The sequence below is a fragment of the Dysidea avara genome, chromosome 12 (genome assembly GCF_963678975.1).
Source record: "Dysidea avara chromosome 12, odDysAvar1.4, whole genome shotgun sequence".
Taxonomy (NCBI): domain Eukaryota; kingdom Metazoa; phylum Porifera; class Demospongiae; order Dictyoceratida; family Dysideidae; genus Dysidea; species Dysidea avara.
This window is the reverse complement of record NC_089283.1, coordinates 2,885,177-2,906,100: the sequence shown is the minus strand read 5'-3', so window position 1 is coordinate 2,906,100 and position 20,924 is coordinate 2,885,177. Positions and strand designations below refer to the sequence as shown.

General features: G+C 35.9%; 3 protein-coding genes across 6 annotated transcripts; all 3 read left to right on the top strand.

Annotated features, from left to right (window-relative positions):
• The first annotated feature begins 3,891 nt into the window (after positions 1–3,891).
• Positions 3,892–6,758, top strand: LOC136240783 (uncharacterized). Of its 4 annotated transcripts, none has more exons than XM_066031821.1 (3): positions 3,892–3,939; positions 4,556–4,903; positions 6,407–6,758. In XM_066031821.1, exons 1-3 carry the CDS (start codon positions 3,924–3,926, stop codon positions 6,721–6,723), a joined length of 681 nt encoding a protein of 226 aa, XP_065887893.1. In that variant the 5' UTR covers positions 3,892–3,923; the 3' UTR covers positions 6,724–6,758. The 4 variants fall into 4 exon arrangements, 3 of the variants coding, with proteins under 3 accessions (XP_065887893.1, XP_065887894.1, XP_065887892.1); XM_066031822.1 differs by lacking the exon at positions 3,892–3,939 and adding an exon at positions 4,102–4,421; XR_010693971.1 differs by lacking the exon at positions 3,892–3,939 and having other exon boundaries at positions 4,102–4,903; positions 6,502–6,758.
• A 1,714-nt stretch (positions 6,759–8,472) lies between these two features.
• On the top strand, positions 8,473–11,650 carry LOC136240987 (interleukin-1 receptor-associated kinase 4-like). Its single transcript, XM_066032077.1, has 8 exons — positions 8,473–8,741; positions 8,785–8,852; positions 8,905–9,019; positions 9,070–9,194; positions 9,249–9,429; positions 11,145–11,207; positions 11,265–11,441; positions 11,492–11,650. The coding sequence occupies exons 1-8, from the start codon at positions 8,565–8,567 to the stop codon at positions 11,594–11,596; spliced, it is 1,011 nt and encodes a 336-aa protein (XP_065888149.1). The 5' UTR covers positions 8,473–8,564; the 3' UTR covers positions 11,597–11,650.
• Positions 11,651–13,668: 2,018 nt separating this feature from the next.
• On the top strand, positions 13,669–20,572 carry LOC136241039 (uncharacterized). Its single transcript, XM_066032220.1, has 5 exons — positions 13,669–13,872; positions 14,922–14,998; positions 16,332–16,569; positions 18,370–18,717; positions 20,179–20,572. The coding sequence occupies exons 1-5, from the start codon at positions 13,728–13,730 to the stop codon at positions 20,400–20,402; spliced, it is 1,032 nt and encodes a 343-aa protein (XP_065888292.1). The 5' UTR covers positions 13,669–13,727; the 3' UTR covers positions 20,403–20,572.
• Positions 20,573–20,924: the final 352 nt, after the last annotated feature.

Sequence of the window (20,924 nt, the reverse complement as noted above, 5' to 3'; positions counted from 1 at the left end):
AGTCTGTAAAGCTCTTTTTGTGCATTTCACTACTGGCAATGGATATCACCTGCAGTGCTGATGATTTGTCAGGACTCGTTCGAGGAAGAGAAAGTGTCTCCTCCCGGGACTCTGAACCAATTTGTAAGTTTTATGATGTGTGGGACCTTTAGGAAAGTATCATAATATAGCTAGCTACTTATATTATCTACACAAGACAAGGTAGAGAAGGGACACAAAAAGTACTGCGGAGATATATGTAGCCGGCTATTAAACTGTAAAATGTGCCGGTTACCAAACATTGCAACTATAGCTACTTGCTCTGCAGCAGCACTAAATAGCTATGTGTTTCTCATTCTTGCATGCAGTGCTCTTCAGTGAGCAAGGAAAAAGTGACCTCTCTTCCATCAGACTCCTAAGCATGGCTATAAGTGTAAGCTGCAGAAAAGCAGGCTGTCATATACAAAACTCTTAATTTGGAAGGCTTTTTCATAGATACGTGGCTACCTATTGGGGCTTGACAGAACAAACTTAAGAGAAATCAACTCTTCGAGTCAAACAATGAGCAAAGCTTCACTGATATAGCTACTTCACTGATATAGCTACTTCACTGATATAGCTAGGTTGCTAGTACTGAGGCATGTATAGCATTGTGAATCATTTATATATTGTATACTTAATAGCTATGTTTGAAAAGAGTTGATCTATAAAGCAAAATTACATTGGATTACATGCCACTAGTAATTGACTTGACTTATTATGTAGCTATAAAAACAAGGCCAAGCTTTCCGTGAACTTATTATCTCATTTGCAGGTATTACCCAACCCACTGTCAACTACTGCATCTCTGTCTATGATGGAAAACCAGTGATCCGGGCATTAAGTCAGGTAGGTGCTGCATCAGAGAAGAGTTTAAGGGTCATCCAGTTAACATTTTATTTGGGTCAGTGAGTCAGTGATGCTAACTAAGTTCCAATGTGATGAAGATGGTCTTGAGTGATACAGCCATATAACATTTGAAGTTATAAAACCCCACCATGAGTGTGGGATACAAAGGCAAGGCGAAACTGACATTGATAGTAATGATATCCTAGGTAGGGTAGCTTCTATACACTTTGAAGCATTTGACTTCATAAAAAATGTGACAATTGCTGAGGCTGAGGTGTTGATGAAATGATATCCCATGAGTGCAGGCAGGCTTTGATAATAATTAAAGCTTCATTTTACACCAAAATTGCATTTTTATAATTTGTATTTATCACACATGCAGTTATGCACAATATAATAATAGCATGCATGTCATATTCTGCATACCCTTTGCTGGTGAGAAGTCAATATTATAAGTACAAGTCGAATGCAAGTGCAGATCCCAGCATCCAGCTATTGTGGCTCCTCTGGCGAATGCCTATAGATTGCATGTTGATGGAGATCTGGTTTGAATAGTTAAATGTTTCTCACTTTTTGTATTTAATGGCTTATAGCTGGTCCCTAGTGGGATAACACTTAAGGCAGATGAATTTATCACAAAACTAGCCGGTCTAGAGTAGTAGTGAAGGGTTTAGTGGAAAATAACAACATAGAGAATGAAGATCGGATATGCATGAGGCTGGACTCTAGCTAATCACTTGTTACAGTAACTTAATCATGATACTTGTGACATTTTATTGAATATTCTATTAGACCACCTGGCTGCATGCAGATTTTACCAATTTTGTCACTAGAATATAACAATAGGCTGGGGATTCAGTCCATTCTTTTTATTGTATTGTCTATGGCATAACACCCGGGGTGGACTCCAGGGTTTGGCAAGGGGGGTTAGTAGGTATATGAAGCAAGGGGTTTGGAGGTGCAGGGTAAAGTTTTTATATGTTTCAGGACTGATGTAGAGTAGCTTTATGTACAAATATCTAGCTTTCTTGCAAGTGGCCTGGAGCTGTAGGATCAGCATGAGTCATATAGAATGGCATACAATGGATCATCTGCTTGCAAAAAAATCCTAGTAGGCTATGTAGCTAAGTGTACCCATGGGATGGTGCTGCAGATGAAAGTTTTCAATAACTGTAGAGGATTCCTAAAAATCATATTCAGTGACTGTTCTATTAGAGTATTTGACTGACGTATTAGAGTATCTCGATCTTTTACGTTTTTTTTTCCTTTTCTTTTTTGTGGGAAGCCCTTTAGATAGATGTCCCCTTGCCACTGAACACCGCAACTATTTGTCTATATAATCTTTGAATAAATACATGACTTATTTGTTGTTCCATTGTTTTAGGTCATCTCAAGCTTGTCTACTCCACTGACATTTTCATTGAGTTTTAAAGATGGGGTTGCTCCTAAAATGATGAATGAAGTTCCTCCTGTAATAATGGATGCCAGTTGTTTAGATCACAACTGTACAGCTTTATTTCTCGTTGAGCCTGTATATAAAAGTTTCTATAACCTCAGTGTTAATGTCACAGTCAGAGCTGAGAATTGTAGCAATTCAACAGTGAAGATGTCTAGTGAATTTATAAGTAAGTAAATATTGTATGTGTAGCTACTTATTATGTCTTAGAATTTAATATGATGTATACTTGTATGGTGGACTTCAGTAGGTGCATCAAATATGCCACATAATAAAAAGCATGCAATTTGCTGGAGTGTTATGCCAGAATAATGTAAACATAATATTATTAGATGGATATTTCAAACTGTGGAGCTTGATGAAAATAGATTTACACTCTCTAATAGAACAGTCGCTTTATACAGGTATAGTGAACTACTCTAATAGAGCATTCACTGCGGATTAAAATGTTTCAAGATAATTGTAACAAATGTTGTTAATTTAGGAGCATAATGGGAATATTGAAAAGTGTAATAGGTAAAAGTTTTGGGAAATTATAGAAACATTTTTGGGCAAAATTTTGAGCATATTTGACTCAGGCCTAAACTTCAGCAACATTGTCATTAGTTAACTGATCATTGCATACAAGTGCATACATATCATAATAGTAAATCAACTAAATAAGTGATTGGCGGTCATACAAACTAGCTATCCAATGCACATTTTAAATCATTAGGATCCAGGGGTATACCGCTGTCCACCCACCTGTAGACCATACCTTGCATGTTCACGTTTCATCACTGGAGCCCACTAAACAAGTCATTGCATTTATGGGCCTAAGCATACATCACTTTGCTTGCACACACAAATATGACACAACTTTGAAATATGTATGTGCATGATAGTGGTAGTGTATGATAGCATGTCCATTGGTACGTGTATGTGTGACTAGTATAATAGCTACAGTGAAACCCAGCAGTTTATTCCAGTCACCTTAAGGTCAAAATTTGCTGATCTTAATAAGCAGGTAGTTAGGTCACTTGTACAAAGGCCAGATTATACAGTGACCTGATTAGTCAGGTTTTGCTATACACATACAATTGTGTGAAAACTAAGATATGGAATGTTATGGTCACATTTTCAGTTAATAAAAACAAGATTTTGACAGTATGTTATGTGGATTTATACTGTAGTATATGCCTCCCTGATTGATTGCTCAAACTAGTATGATTTCCCTCAATTGATTTATAGCTTTCATCATTGCAATAACAGAAATATCAGTAAGACAATTGTCGTTTTAGTCCGGGGACTGTACAAAGTATGCTTTACAATGAAATTAGCTTTGTATACTTTGGTTAAGGCTGTCCTATATTACACAGTAAAAGCAAGAGTGCATAATAAAAAAATAGTGACTCACTATTTTTTATTATGAGCTCTTGGTAAAAAGTAGGGTTTATGCTCTTCCACAAAAGAATGTCATTAAGGAATCAGTCTCACAATACTTTCACTGGCAGTATATGTGAGGTATACTAATCAATCAAGCCCATGCAAATGTCAGCAGTCTGGTGGCTTTTGTGCAGAAAGGAAGAGTTTGGACCCCATAATTTACTAACTTTGTAGTATGTTACAGAAAATAGGTAACTGAATCACAAAGATACTAAGTAAAAAACTTAGCAAAACAACTTCTTTTCTTTCTGATGAATAGTATAAGGGTATGCATCTTGCTTCTAGTCTATATATGGCCTCTTGTTATTCCTTTGGGCAGTGTAGTAGAAATGTGCTAAAGATGAATTACAATCAAGTCTAAAGTAATATAAGCAATTGTCATGACAAGCTAGTAGACTAAAATGTGCTTCAACAAGATCATCATCTAAAATGCAAATTTAATTTCTACTTTAGCCTCATACAACTATAGCAATAAACCATGTGGTGTGGCTAAAGTATAAGAGTTAATTAATTGCATTTCAGGTAATAATTTTTCCTGCATGATTGACAGAAGCATGTCCATTGTACATTAACTGAATGAAATAGTTAATAATGCATGACATGTTCACGAAAATATTGCAGCTGTTTTCATTTGGTTTGAAAACCTAAATTCACTTTCCTGCTTGGCATAAAGGTGAGCAGCTACCTGGTTTATTTCAATCATTCATGCCATGCATACAAGTCTTTAAAGTAAATCTTTTTTCTCAAGTAAAACAATTGTTTATAAAATGTACATCTTAAAAGCTGCCATGCTTACATTTACTTTAGGGACTAATGAAATTGTGAATACTGCACTGGTAGAGGTCATGGAAACTAGAGCAACAACAGTTTGTAAACTGTCTTGTTTCTCAAAAGATATTGGATGTATTCCACAACAGCTTTGGTTATTAAGAAAAGGAAAGAGAGTAAAGAAGTTGACGAGTTTTACTTTTCACATCTCCAACATCACAGGGGACTCGTACAGTTACAGTTATCCTAGTCAAAATATTACTGTCACTAATTTGGCTAGTGGCAAATCTTATTTGATCTGTATCCGTGCCTATAACTTGACTACAACAGAATTATATGGAAGTGAATTGTGTGAGGAATTTACTACAATTTATCACCATAAAGAAGGTATTTAGTGTATGTATGTGTGTGTGTGTTCTGTAGTGTGTATTTATTTTATGTGTTGCTGACCTTATTTGATTGGTGAGAATGGATTGGTGCACTTATTGTTTGCAAGTTCTGTGAAATCAAAATTAAACTATTGCGAATTTTTATAATATGAACTCTTAGCTGGGGACAACATGGTGTTTAGATAACTGACAATTTCATAACTTTTGTAACAACAATCACTACTCTAATAGAATGTTCACTACTCTACAACAATCAATTGACCATTCAGTTACCTGACAGTTCAGAAAACTGGGAGTGGTGCCGGATAGCTGAGAGTCCAATAGTTTATTAAACTGATTACTACAAGTTTGTAAGCTCCTGGGTTAATAACTGAAACTGTCTTTGCAATGGAAAAGAATTATAACACTACTCATTGTGCCCTGACACTTCTCCAGGCACGGACATAAAGAACCATAATAAAAACTTATAATTGTGAACTCCCAACTGTTTGAAGCATAATTCCCATCATATCCCAGAGTCTGGTCACAGTGTATGAACTAACGAAATGATTGTAACTTTGATGTGCTGCAGCTGTAACAAGGGATAATGGCAGATGTCGATGAGACAGTGATAAAAATTACTATTTAAATGACTGTATAGAAGTCCCCACAACATGGTGAACTCTAAAATACACAATGAAAGAATCCATGGTCCAGCTAATTAGAGGTGTACTGATAATTGGATCAGCTATAGGCTATGAAAATATTTAACATCAAGAGTTAATAATAGTGGAGAGGAGAGTGTCTAACACAATACAGAGCCTCTACAAATGATTCAGTGTGATTCAAAGGGATTCTCTCAGACGTGTTAACAAGTACACACTGCCAGAAAAAGGAAATGTGATGATTGCACATGGGAAGAACAAAGAAATGTGATGATTAAAACAATCTTCACACATAGAATATACTTAAAATCACAGAATTTTACAGAGGAATCCCTTTGAATCATGCTAAATCATTTGTAGAGGCTCTGTATTGTGTTGGACACTTCCTCTCAATTATTAACTCTTGGTAACATGTATAAGTCAGCAGCAGATGCAGATATACATAACCACCTATATTATGGACACTCACGCTGTAGTGATATCCTATTAATTCCTGTTTATGTAATGTCAACTGCTAATTAAAGTCCCACACCTGCATGTCACTTATAACTGAATTTAGAGTGGAACTTGTTAGAGAAAAGGTCTATGCCACCATATTGGATCAGCTTTGTTTATCAGCTTGATAATATTTGGTCGGCTAAAAGTCATATTGGTGGACCTCTAAAGCTTATCTGTGTCAAACTCAACAAAGTACACACAGAAACATGATGACATATTAATAACTTTATCATATTTTGAGTTTTATCTGTAGACACATAGCTCATCACATTACTATATAATCCCTAGAGTATTCAGTAACATTGGACACTGTGTATGTTTATATTTGCATAATGCAGATTGTGTTGTCATCTATATAGGTATCAGTGGAGCTCTTATTGTAGTTATTGTACCAGTCTCAATGCCAATAGTTGCATTGATTATTGTATATATCATTTACTACCATTGCTATAAGGAGAATCAAATACAACATGGACAAACAGCAGCATCACAGCCAGTAAGAGCAGGAGCAAATCCTACAGGCTTCTTTGTGCAGCCAATGACAAGACGTGAAACTGATGAACCAGAAGTAAATATTGGACTAGATAAGGAGCAGCAAATTACACTTGAGATTGAAGATGAAGCTCCAAGTGATGACATTTCTCTACCTTCAGCTGAACATACTAATTCTGTTTGAATGTTCATTTCTGTTATAAATAAACGATGCTTTGACCCTTATGTGTGAGACTGACATTAACTATAATAAGGGACTGGACATATTGTTAATTTGATTTCAGATATGATTGTCTCATTTATGTGACAGCTGAAGGAAACCAAACTGTCACCAAGAATTGCAGGACTTCCTCCACCGTAATGAGATAAATACATCTCACTAACACAAACACATACACAGACAGATCAGTCTAATAAGTATGATATAAAACTAAAAATTGAGCAACTGCAACTTATCACGTTTTGCATGAAAATCATAGAACAGTCACTGCAAAATCCTAATAGACAAATAGCACAATATCATGTATACCCAACTTGGAATTTAAAACATTATAGTAAATAAATACAGACACTTTTTAACAAGCAAGCACAAAATTATATCAGTTAAAATTTTCCAGTTTCAATTACACTATTGCTCTAACATGCACCTGTTGTTATACAATTGTGAGAGGGTGTTGGTTGTCTGAACTTACCCAAACCTTTGATAAACAAATGCTGCAGAGCTATATCTAATCTAAAGGACAGTATATAAAATATTCATAGGCCAATTATAAGCATTTGTATGTGGAAATGCCTCCAAATTGCAGCATTTTAGTATCTGTTTTTCAGAAATTTCCTGAAGGCATGCCCCCAGTTCTTCGCACACCTTCACACGACAGATTAGTACTGAGTTAGCCCCCCCTTTTAAATCCTAAATCCTCCCATGGTTCTAATAACAAAACCCCACACATCTGAACACAACACCACTACATGAGTTGCAAAGGTGTCAGCTTTGGGACTGACTTTTTACCTGTGGCTTTTTTTTCCTCTTCTGTAGGAAGAAGAGTAGAGAACATATAGTTGCACCAGGTATATTAAAATTATTATTTAAAGATAAAGTAGGAATCCAAGTGATAAAAAGTAGTGAAATAAGAGATGAATGATGGTGGGAAATCTCTACATTGGCATGTTATAACAATCATTTTGGTCAATGCCAAAGTAGTTCCCACTGAGCTATGCTGTAATACCATCATTCATTTCTTGTTTCACTCCTTTTATCACTTGGATCCCCACTTTATTTTAAACTATATACGATAGTTTATTTGGGTTTTGTTGTTATAGCATACAGTTATATATATGTGATTAGGGTGATTACTGTATTAGTGTCTCAAGTCTGCCTTTCAGGGGCTATTTCATTGTGCTAGCATTATAAAATACAGATAGGCCAATAATAACGGGATGTGTTTGTGATAGATTGTGTGGTCCAAATGGTGAGACTTGAAAGTCAGTCACACATACACACACACCAGTTAGCTACCCACAGACACTATCACATACAACGTTGACAATCCAAACCTTTTTATTATTATTTTTCAACATTTAACATCACAATTAAAACGCAATGTCACACTTTAGCGACTATCCTAATGTTTTCATATTTTTTGTGCAGGAGTGCAGGCCTAGCCTTTATAGCTAGATATTACTGAAATAATATCCTGTGTTCTCCAAGTTGTCATCAGAAGATCAGTGATCTCTCATTAAAAATTTTTTTTCACTGTAGAACTGTCTGCGACACCTTAACTTAAGTGTTATCACGTGATCCACGACACTTCACACTGATCGGCGGTAGGAGATGAATGTATCTTATTAGATATTATCTATTACTAAATGTCGTTAAATCCAGTGTTCGCCCTCCAGCGCCTAACTGGTAAAGTAGATAAAAACAAACGAACGAGCCACTCACGTGATTCGCATACCTAGCTGGGGAATCTCCCTGTGAACACAGGAGGCGGAGTACCATCTCAATTACTCAGTGAGCAAGCCTGGATGTCTCAATCAGTTGGAAGCAGTAGCGACCCTAGATGCATCGAGTACAGTTTCGAGCAATTAAAAGATGCTACAAATCAATTTTCCGACAAGTGCAAATTAGGAGAGGGCGGGTTTGGCCCAGTGTATAAAGGAAATTTATTTTATACCGCTGTGGCCATTAAGCAACTGCGAAAAGTAAGTGACTGACAGTCCATCACGGTTTAATCTGGTTAATTAGGAGAATGGAAACCTGAACACTAAAATGGCACGTGACCAGTTTGTTACTGAAGTCAATATACTAACTAGGTAAATTATCCGTTCAGTCTTGTATTTTTGTACACGTACCTGACCCACACAGATACCGTCATTCTAATCTATTAACATTGATGGGATTTTGTGCACAATCAGATAACTTTTGTCTTGTGTACGAGTTCATGTATAATGGAACATTAGAGGATGCTTTGGCTAATTCAGTATGAAATGATTATTCGTAATAGTATACAACAATTCTTTTAACACATAGGCTATTAAACAACCTGAGTTAGCATGGGAAGTACGCATGTCTATTGCATGCGATACAGCCCGTGCACTACTATACCTTCACACTGCTGCTGCTAAGTCACCTCTTGTGCATCGTGATGTGAAAAGGTATGATCATGTTCCACTTGTATTTTGTAGGTGTAACAATAATGCTTGATTTAGTGCTAATGTGTTATTGGATGTGTCTTGTCGAGCTAAGTTGGGTGATTTTGGTCTGGCTAGAGCACTAGACAATAAGGATCAAGGTACCACTAAACATATTATAGGAACATCAGGGTACATCCCTCCGGAGTATTACCGAGGTTATGTCACTGTTAAAATGGACAGCTTTGCATTTGGAGTGGTGAGTGCTGACATTACCTGTGTGTATGTGTCACCTCTGTTGCCAACCTTATCATTAGCCAGACAAAGTTAGCCACAGTTCCATTTCAAAGTTTAATAAGTCATTTTTAAGTTATCCTTTGATATAATGATAATATTTATAGCATCTTGTTAAATACTTTTCTATGTTGTGTAAAAAACTTCAGTATATGAAATACACAGATAAGTACAAATCAGTAAGCTCAGTTGAAAGGTATAGTTAATGAAGAACACTACCCTGATCAGCTATGTACAGTTATATAGCAGTATAATTAATAAATTGTTTATGTCAATTAAGTATAGGTGGACTGAGTTATAGATCAGTGATGACATCTATAACGGTTTTGAAATGTAGCATCCTCAAAATTGTGACACCTATGTAATGTTATTTATTGCAATGCAATACTGAAATTGAAGTTAACATGCCTTGGTGTGGGTGTAGAATGTATACAGTGCAAACCTACGTACCATACCATAGTAAATGAAGCCAGCATTCTTTAGTGATAAACTAGCCTTTCAGGTAAAGTAATTAAATTCAGCAACACAGAATCCATGAGATGACTGTAAGGTCCATTAAAGCAACATTGTACATTAGCAAAGTAGCCCAGTGCTAGCGCACAAACTGAAATCAGTGCATTTGTGTTTCAGGTAAAACTTGAACCAATCTTGTAGGATACATAAGACATAATGATGTCATAATGATTCATTGTAATAAACTGGCTTGACAGGTTTGAAATCACGAGATCATGCCATAGTGCATGGCGTGTTTGCAAACAGAAAACTTTTTTCCCTCCCTCCCACCCAAAACCATGCATTAAGTATATGTGCCAGAGCATATATATTGTTGTATGCGCTTTGGTTGTCCACATGTAAAAAATTGAACCTTTGCATGTATAACTTAGTTACATTTTTTGCTTGGTTGTTGTGCGTCCAATTACTGATATTGAACTTAGATACACATATATAGTTAAATGGCAACTGAGGACCAAGGGCAGGTGGATGAAGTGTTAATTATCTGTGCATGGCCAAACCAAATCAATTACGCTAAATTTAACTTATATGATTATTCATTGGTTGTTGCTATCACGTTGTGTTACTATGCATATATGGTGCGTTGCTGCAATCTTGTACTAATTGGAAGACATATTTGCTTCATAGTTAACTGTAAATCCAGTTATGCCATATCCACAATGCTTGTCTGCGTGGCTTGTACAAAAGTTATTACACCCTACTCCAACAATTTCCTCAGTTTCCCTTTCCCCAAAGTACTTGTGTATAGATATCTGTATGAATGTTATTTGTGTTTTGTGCTGTTATGTATATTTTATGGCAATTGTGCAATGTTATGTGGTAGATATTTGCATGAGTGTTTGTTTGTTTGGTGTTGTTACATACACTTTATGGCTTTGTGGAAAATGTTATTGTGGTTAGAACTAGGAAAACGTAGGCAATAGAGCTAGGTGCGGTGGAAGGGTGGTGTGTATAGCTAGGAAAACATTATATAGTCATTTCTATTTTGTATGCACACATACTAAATACATGGTAAGTGGTGATTGCACCCCGGGGGTGTGCACTGCTCGAATATTCCAAGTGCACACTGCCCCAGGGTGTTTCCACACCGATCAGCATGTTAACTCTAGCACTTTTGGGATGATTAACTGTGCATCAACGTTATGCATGTTTTCTGTGCTCTCTCAGATATTACTGGAAATATTGACTGGATTACCATCCTACGACTCAGAGCGTAATCCTAATGATTTGGTACACTTATATGTGTACACATATACCTGTTCTGCATATTGTCATTTGTATCTACAGATTTCATATACGGAACTTTACCTCTCTAATACAGAAAGTACTGCTTCTGCTCCTAATATAATACACATAGCAGATGCAACTGCTGGTAGATGGCCAACCAAGTCTATACATGATTTGTGCAACATAGCACGGCAGTGTTTAGAAACTAAACAATTCAACAGAGCATCCATTGAACAGGTAAGGTCATGAATATAGCTGGCATGCTCTTACATGTTTGATGTATGTAGATTTATCCAGAGCTGGAAACAATTACACATGAAGCAACATTTCTAGCATTTGAATTCGAAAGAAAAACAAAGAACACAAACAAACACATGCAAGACATTAAATAGCTATGTGCATTCGGCACATGCACCTACCAGCTATATAACATCAAAAAAAATTAATCTTCGTGCAGTAGTTCTTAGCCCAGTAGGAGTGGTTTCAATTTTCAGGCACTCATGCATGTCTTCTCATAACACATGGTGAATCAGGCCTGAGTGTAACAGCATCACATTTTACTATGATGATCATGATAACTAATCTGGATTTATTGGTTGAGAACTTGAAAGAATTAAAGTGGGAAGTATATGTACATAGATTGCTATACTGCTCAAATACGTTAAGGAGTATTTGACTGATCTCAATCTTGAATGCAAACATGCTTCTGTTAAAGCACCATTTACACCTATTTATACTCTAATGTTATGGAGTCAAGTTTGTTATATAATCCGTATTTCATATTATCGTACACTGTGAAGAAAGTGAGACAAACTTTTGTGCTAAGATCGAAATACTCTAATAGGGCAGTCACTACTCTTAATAGATTTCTTAATTGATAATATTTGCAAATTATAACTTATTTGACCATTAAACAGATTTATCTAACTAATTTTATATGCTTTGCAAACATGCATTTTGTTAGCTAAATAGCTAGCTATCAAAGTGTTCCCAAATTCTAACCTAGGAGGTCTGATTTTAATACTCGACTGGCTAATAACCACAAACTACAGTACACAAGAAGCTCAAATGTTCTCAGTAGCAACTTTTACTTTAATAGAATTGCTAGAATATGACAACTTTTCGTTGATCCAGCCCTTCCATGCACTATGATCGACTAAAGCTGTTAGTGAAGTTAGTGAATACAGTAAGACCAATACCACAATCATGCTCTTGAGCAATTCACGTCCTCAAAATTGTTCCAGAGTTTATTTAATAATAATGATGACAGCAAAATTTATCCTAATGGACTTGCATGGGATTTATAGTCTTGAAGCACTGCTAATGGACTGTAGCATAGAGCTATGTTTTGACTAGCTTTGAACACATAATAATTGTAATTTTGCTTTCAAAAGGGCTGTTGGAGCTAATCAAGCCAATTGCTGAATGCATCAAAGGAATGTCTGCAAGAGGTATAATTTGGTTTCAAAATATTGATGAGGTCAAACATTCAGCATTAAAATAATGCTGAGCATAATCAGACTTACTATATAAAATGTACTCATATTGGTAGTAATGAAAGTACATTCAGTAAGTGGTCGTCAAACTAGTTAACTGCATGTCATTTCATTAATCAATGCAAATACATAAGCTGTAAGTATAGCAAAATATTATGTATCTTTGTTAAGTGAAGGGGATATAGTCATCCCATCCACCCCCAGTGGATCAACCCGTAAGCTTATTCACCAGCTTCTTACTTATATCCAAGATTTGCACATTGTCCAACAACACAATCATGTCACGTGATAAGGTGGTAGTTTCACATGTGACAGTTTAAGGCAGTGGACACAAAGTAATTTAATATGTAATATTATTATAGTTACTTTATTTTATGGGTAATATGTAACTGTAACTAAATAGTTCAGTTGTAAATAATATGTAATATGTAACTAGTTACTTTTACAAAGTAACTGTCCCAACACTGACCACACACACACACATGCTACACACTACACACACACACACACACACACACACACACACACTGCCTTCATCAATATCATGCAGTATCATACATGTAATATACCCAGTTCTAACTAGCTAGCCTGTTAACAGATTAGTTATGAAACACCAGTTAACACTTTACCCAGTATACGCAAATTGATCAAGAGCTGTACTGAATAATCAGTGACAGATATGAGTACTCATGTAGTTCAGTTATGAACCTATAAAAGTAAATACAAAGAAGCAACTGTGGAGGAATTGATACATTTCTATTAGAGTATCTTACTGACTGCTCTATTAGAGTATCTATGTAATATACTGCCTAACTGGTGACAAAGCAGCAGCAACACGTTGGCCTGGGCTTTGTTTCAATTGCTTGTATTATATAGTGCTAATTTCAGTAGGGGTTTCCTGAAACGAAACCCTCCTTTACTCCCTTGGCTGCGCCTTTGGCCGTGCCAATATTGGTAGATCACGTGATCGATTTTTAAAATGGTGGCTTTCACACTGCTCTGCTGAGTTCTCATCGCTAGTTACGAGATGAAGTCTGTAAAGCTCTTTTTGTACATTTTACTACTGACCATGGACATCACCTGCAGTGCTGATGGCTTGTCAGGACTTGTTTCAGGAGAAAACGTCTCCGAGTCTGCCTCAGGGGACTCTGGCTCAGCAGCTAAACCAGTTTGTGAGTTTATTTAATTGTGCGCCGGACCTGTTAATTTGGCAAAGTATGGTAAAACTACTTGCTGTATTCCTCGTTCTGGGTTAGGAGTCTGAGGAAGAGAGGTCATGGGACATATCTAGCTAGTAGTGCTTCAAAGCAAGTAGCTGGTCAAGTTACCATGTATTGTGGTACTTTGCACCTCAGAAGCCTGAACACTTGAGCTGCAGAAAAAAGTGCTGTCTGTATCCAAACCATAATTGTTATGCACCTCAGTGACCTTACTGCTCCCCTTCCTGCATGGGATGCTTAAAAATTCACTTTCCCTACTAATGGGGACATGGGTCAGATTGCCGCACAATGTAGCAGTTGCAACACTCTCGGGAAGCAGGTTGTTCTTACAGAAGTTAGGTGCTCATATCCTGCAAGGTAAAACAAGCACTAGAATTTTTTGAATGGTCAAATATGCCACACTGGTGGGACAAATTTAAAAATCAAATCCTCACACTATTCCCTTATATAACCATGCCTGTATGGGAGGAGGATATTGGGGGCTCAATAGGGGCACTAGATATTGGGATGATATTACTGGGCTTGATGAATGTACTCAAGAAAAATTCTTTGAAGTGAAATGAAATTGTGGCTTTGTATTTTCATCATATGTAATGCTCATGTTATGTAGTTTCAACTTTACATGTATAGTGACCTCTTGACTGAATGTGTGTGTATGTTAATGTACATATTAACAAAATTCTTTTTTTACCCAGTGTACCTCACAATGTAGTAAACATACAACAAAGTTCTTCCTCACCTTATAAGGAATTGTTGTGTTACAAGTACAGTGTGTGCATGTCAGTATGACAGAGACAAGTCTGACCTGGCTTAAATTTTGTATTAATGCATCAATCTTGCTAACAATGTCGTGATATAGTTTGATGGAAAGATCCATTGATCTAGAAAACTAATTTACATTGTATTGCATCATGCATGTCAATAACTTGACTTGTTATATATAATAGACCCTGTATATTAAAAACAGGATCAACCTTTCCATGAACTTATCTCATTTGCAGGTACCATTAACCAACCTACTGTCAACTACTGCATCTCTGTATATGATGGAAAACCAGTGATCCGGGCATTAAGTCAGGTAAGTAGTCACCATGTAATGTGTTATACATAACTGCATATGTGTATCAGTGGTGTAGCCAGGTTATTGGCATTGAGTATGCAAGCCAATCAGTTATGTAACACACATGCCCATGTTCATATGGACATTATGCATCATCAATATTGCATGTTAAAAGGTATTGTGTATTATGTTTGCTCACCTGCACAATAATCGTTTTAACATTCACAGAATTTTAGTTTCAAGATTCCAACCCTGTGTATTATAGTTGGTTTGCATTTATCTGACCCTTCGTTTATTGTTAATAACTCTTGCTACTTTACCCAAACATGTGAAACCCTTTTAACAAAACCAACTAGAGTAGAGACTATAGCACATTGATAAAAAGTACTGAAACAAGCTGGAGTAGTGCACAATATTAAATCACAGTAAAATGATAAGAAGTGTGATGTCCCTACTGTGCATTTCCATTATGGTATAATATAAGCACAGTACATAAGGGATATAATACTTCTGTTTTACTGTGACTTAATATCGTGTACTACTCCAGCTTGTTTCAGTACTTTTTATCGATGGATATAACACTTCTTATTATTTTACTGTGATTTAATATCATGCACTACTCCAGCTTGTTTCAGTACTTTTTATCAATGAATATAACACTTCTTATTGTTTTACTGTGATTTAATATCATGCACTACTCCAGCTTGTTTCAGTACTTTTTATCGATGTGATATGCATGGTTCCTACTCTAGTTGAAAAATCCAATTTTTTTGTGTACTTATTTGTTTACTTTTTTTGTAAACTAAACTTATTAAAACTGGTGAACACCTGTAGGCACCCTTTTGTTATTGCTGTGTCATCATGCACCCTCTCCTTTGTCACTTGAATCACTTCCATGAACATTATAACTGGAATGGGAGTCTGAATTCGAAACCTATTTATCTCTGCACGTGGGAGACGCTTGACATTGTGTTGGATTGTAAATACTTCTGAATAGCAAATAATAATAATAATCAGACCACTTTTATGTTAGTATTAAACAGCCTAGCCTACGTACGTACAGCGAGCTGCAACATCAGAATTGTCATCGTCACTGGATACATCTTGTTTGATCATGTGAACTATCTAATTACTCTGCAGTATACGCTGGTAAATATTTTGGGGTGATCTCAACACCTGTTGCACTCGTGCTTCCTATATGCCCCTAATGTTTCCATGCTATTAGTGTACAACGGCATGTAAGAAGTTTAGCTGTTACATTAAAGTATTTTATCCCTAGAAATATAGCAATCTGGGGATTCAATAATACTGCAACTATTTTTCTATGTAAACCATTATTCTATTGTTTTAGGTCATCTCAAGCTTGTCTACTCCACTGACATTTTCATTAAGTTATAAGAATGGAGTTCCTCCTAACACTATTCCTCCTGTAATAATGGATGCCAGTTGTATAGATCAAAATTGTACAGCTTTGTTTCTCATTGAGCCAGTATATGCACAATTCTACAAGCACAACCTCACTGTTAATGTCACAGTCAGTGCTGAGGATTGTAGTAATTCAACTGTGAAGATGTCTAGTGAATTGATATGTAAGTGAATATATTATAATGTTGTGTTTGCATTAGTTACATTAGCACTGATCCTTTAATTCACCCCAGTTAGCCTACTCAGATGCAATAATAACTTGTATTGCAAAACTCCCCAACTTGGCCTGTGTGTACGTGTACGTTTGTCCCTCCTTCTGGCCTAAGCATGCAGCACTTTGTTTGTACCCATGCAGAAACATGACACAACACTGAAATAATTGTATTATGTATAATATGAATATTGGTATTCATAATGTTGATGGAATTGACTGTGTAGTACATATGATATGAAAACAAAGAAATGTGACTATCATGGTCATATTTTCAGTTCATGAGAATTAATAGTACATTATAATGTAGATTATATATTATACTTTTGAATATATATGCTTGGATGCTCAAACTAGCCCACAATTGATTTATAGCTATATATACTGTAACTTGTATACTTTTATTGTCAAGGCTGTCTGATATTATACAGTAGAGACCATATGGTAGGGTTTGAGCTTTCCAATGTTAACAAGAAACCAACCACACCACACCTTCACTGGTAGTATAATAATCAAGTCCATGTAATGTAGTCTGACATTCCTTTGAATAGAGCGGAAGGAACTGGCCAATATAGTAGTTATAACAAATTATTGTGTAGTAGGTTGCAGAAAACAAGTAGCATTAATTGAATTGCATTTACATGATTGGCAATAACAGAATTTTTGAGACATTTTTTTTTAAATTTATTTTTAGTTACCATGATTAGTATTTAGAAGAGGGTGCGATAGATTTGAGGCTGCTTGTATAGTCACCATTAGAGGTGTTTTTACAAAGAAAAAAGGAGAAAGGCAATCAACGGCCTAGTAGCTGGAACTTATTTAATGTTCTAATTGTTATGGAAAGAATCTTGATCATACTATTTTGATTAAATTATCTTTGAGTTAAATTTATTTACTTTCTATGGTTGTCAGTTGTGGTATTTTTTCTCAATTATTGCGATAAAATGCATTAGACCAAAATAATAGAAAATTTAGAAACATTTTCCCTGGGCTACAGTATATGGAATTCTCTTGCCTACCATCTCCAGCACAAGAGGCAGATATGCTGGATACCTAAAAGTCCCTGGGGCCACTCGTAAGACCAGGAATAACAAGGTGTAGATACTCTAATAGAGTATTCACCTACCCTAATAAAGCAGTCACCCAAATTAATGTGACAGTTTTATAAGAATATCTTGATCTTTTACAATTGTACTCTACAGTTGCAGAAGAAACAGACGTAATTAGAAACCACATGCACAGCAACTGGGGAATAATTTCAGGGATAATAGGCGATGAAAAAAGAATTGCTAGTAAAAAGAATAATGACACTTTAATTCATATTTGGTGTGTCCCTATCAGCAATATTCCATTGTCATAACCCTGTAATGCTAGAGTGCCAAATTCTTCTTAAGGAGTTTGTGCTGTCAGACTAATGCTAATATACCTTATAAGTAATAATATTACAAGTGTAAGGAAAAAGAATATTTACAAGCCAATAAGGATCACATATAGAGTGCTTGAGAAATTTGTATAAAGATGGCAATCAGTGAAAGGTAGAAGGAAATTAAAGAGTGCTTAGCGATTATCACCTGAATGAAAATTATATCCGTAACATTGTTGTTTTATTGCTGCTAATTATATGAGCTATAGAAGGTATTAAATTTACCCTTCACAGTGGTGATCCCATAATTAAGTGAAACAACTAGTGATGTATTTTTTGTAGATGTCTAGAAATATATGTCTTCATCTCTATACTAATAATTTACTGTAGGGATTAATGAAATAGTGGATGTTACAGTGGTAGAGGTCAAGGAAACTAGAGCAACAATAGTTTGTAAACTGTCTTGTTTCTCAGAAGATATTGGATGTATTCCCGAGTATGGAGGGTTAATAATATCAAGAATAAGAAAAACAATGAGAAAGATTGCAGGTCTTACTTTTCACATCTCCAACATCACAGGGAACCCATACAGTTACAGCTATCCTAGTCAAAATATAACTGTCACTAATTTGGCTAGTGGCAAACATTACTTTATCTGTGTGCATGCCTATAATTTGACTACAACACAGCTACTTGGGTTTTCATTGTGTGAGAATTTTACAACTATTCATCATGAAGGTATGTATAGTAGGGACCACAAGGTTTGGGCATGGCCCATGAAAAAACATCGCCCAAAAACCAGCCTCAATTTTCCCTGACAATCATGAGGCAGTATTGGTTAGGTAAAACTAAGCCCAAACAAGCCTTCAGATTGACCCGAAACGCTTTTAACAAGTTGCTACGAAATTTTAAAAATATATTATTAAATGGAATTTTCTGCTGACTGACTGATGCCTTCAGACCAAAGAGTAACTCAATAACGGCTAAGGCTACGCTTGATTTTTTCACTGTTCAGCGTTGCTTCAGCCAGACACATGCCTTTTGGCATACCACAGTACGTACAATGCAATTTTCATGGACTTACCAGTGTCCTCCTTTGTGTCCCATTCATCTTTGCTGACAGCAAAAGATGTTGATTTGGTGGTAGCATGTGATGGCTTCCCTTCGTACTGGAAATTGTCCGTATTTTTCAAAGTGGCTACTTTGATTGCAGAGGTGCTTTTCAAACAGTTCTTGATTCATACTGCTGTGTAACGGGTTGAACATAGCACACAACGAAGCGTAACGGATACTTCACTTTTCCAGACAATAATTGATAGCTGGGGTGAGTGGCGGCATTTCTTTCTTTTGATGCAGTACCGGTATGCGTGGGTTCACCAGTCATAATAATTAAAAATAGTTAGCAAACAAACAAGTACACAAAAAGTTGGAATTTTCAACTAGAGTAGGGACCATGGCACATCATTGAAAAGTACTGAAACAAGCTGGAGTAAAGCACAGTAAGGATATAACACTTCTTATTGTTTTACTGTGATTTAATATCGTGCACTACTCCAGTTCAGTACTTTTTATCGATGTGCTATGGTCCCTACTCTAGTTGAAACTTCCAAAAAACGTTTTGTGTACATATATATATATATAATTATGTGTTCTAGAGTACATATCAGTTTTATGTGTTGCTAGATGTTAGATGATGGGTATAGAGTTTTGTAATACAATGGATTGATATACTGAATGTTTGCAAAATCAAAATTTTGTGAATTTTTATACCAACAGTATTCGTAACACTATTTACTCAAATCCCAGACTGTGGTCACTACATTATATGAGCTGACAAAATGGCTGTAACTTTGAAATTGGATTGATGTGTTATTACATAGCTACTTTAGAAAAATTGCTCCTTAGAGTACAATCATACATATGCGATACCAGATATAATATGGCTTCATCAATATTTATGAAGAGCACTTTAATGTGTGTACAAGTCCTCACTATGTGTCTATAATACATATATGATAAAAAAACATTGTTAGTTATATTTAGCCACTCTGGTACCAATGTAACAATTACATACATACAGAAAAGTGATGGGATAGCTTTGTATCTAATATCTGTAGACAGCTAACCACATCTATATATTTGGTAAATTTAATGTAATAGTACTACACATGCAATCGTTGTGTTGAAATATCTCTATAGGTATCAGTGGAGCTGTTATTGCAACTATTACAATCATCCCGACACTAGTGGTTGTATTTATTGTCGCATATATCATTTACTACTGTCACAAGAAGTACCTTACTTACCAGAAGAACCGACCACTACACTGGTTTGATATGGAACAACGAAGGCGCAAGGTTGAATATGAAGCTGCAAGTGATGACATTTCTCTACCTTCAGCTGAATATACCGATTCCGTTTGAATGCTCTGCCATTGGTTATATACATGATAAATAATATAATGTTTTGATTGGTCCATATATACATTACTTGTAAGTGACAATAGCTTTGTGTGTGTGCTGCATGTATTGTGGATAACATGTTTGAAATCCTGATGTAGCTATGTGTTGTCAATCAGTTCATATTAAGCCAAGGTAATTTGGATTAATGGATATATTTAGTAGCAGTAGCTCATAATTAGCGGCACAAGATGCGCCTTTGACACTTACAAGCTCCTGATAGTAGCTGTAATAATAGATAATGGCCTCAAATTTATGCACTAATATAATACTGGGATATTATCATGCTCACTCAATGCACATTTTAGTGGTACTGTTTGTTGAGCTATACCAATATGTACATCTTCGATTATGTTCTTACTCTAATGTTCATACCTACAGAGATCATTTGTGAAAAGTGAATCCAGCTATCAGTTCACAGAGTAATCAAGATTTTTGGTGGCTAACATTGATTAAATCCACCTATGACATTCCCCTTTTAGCTTT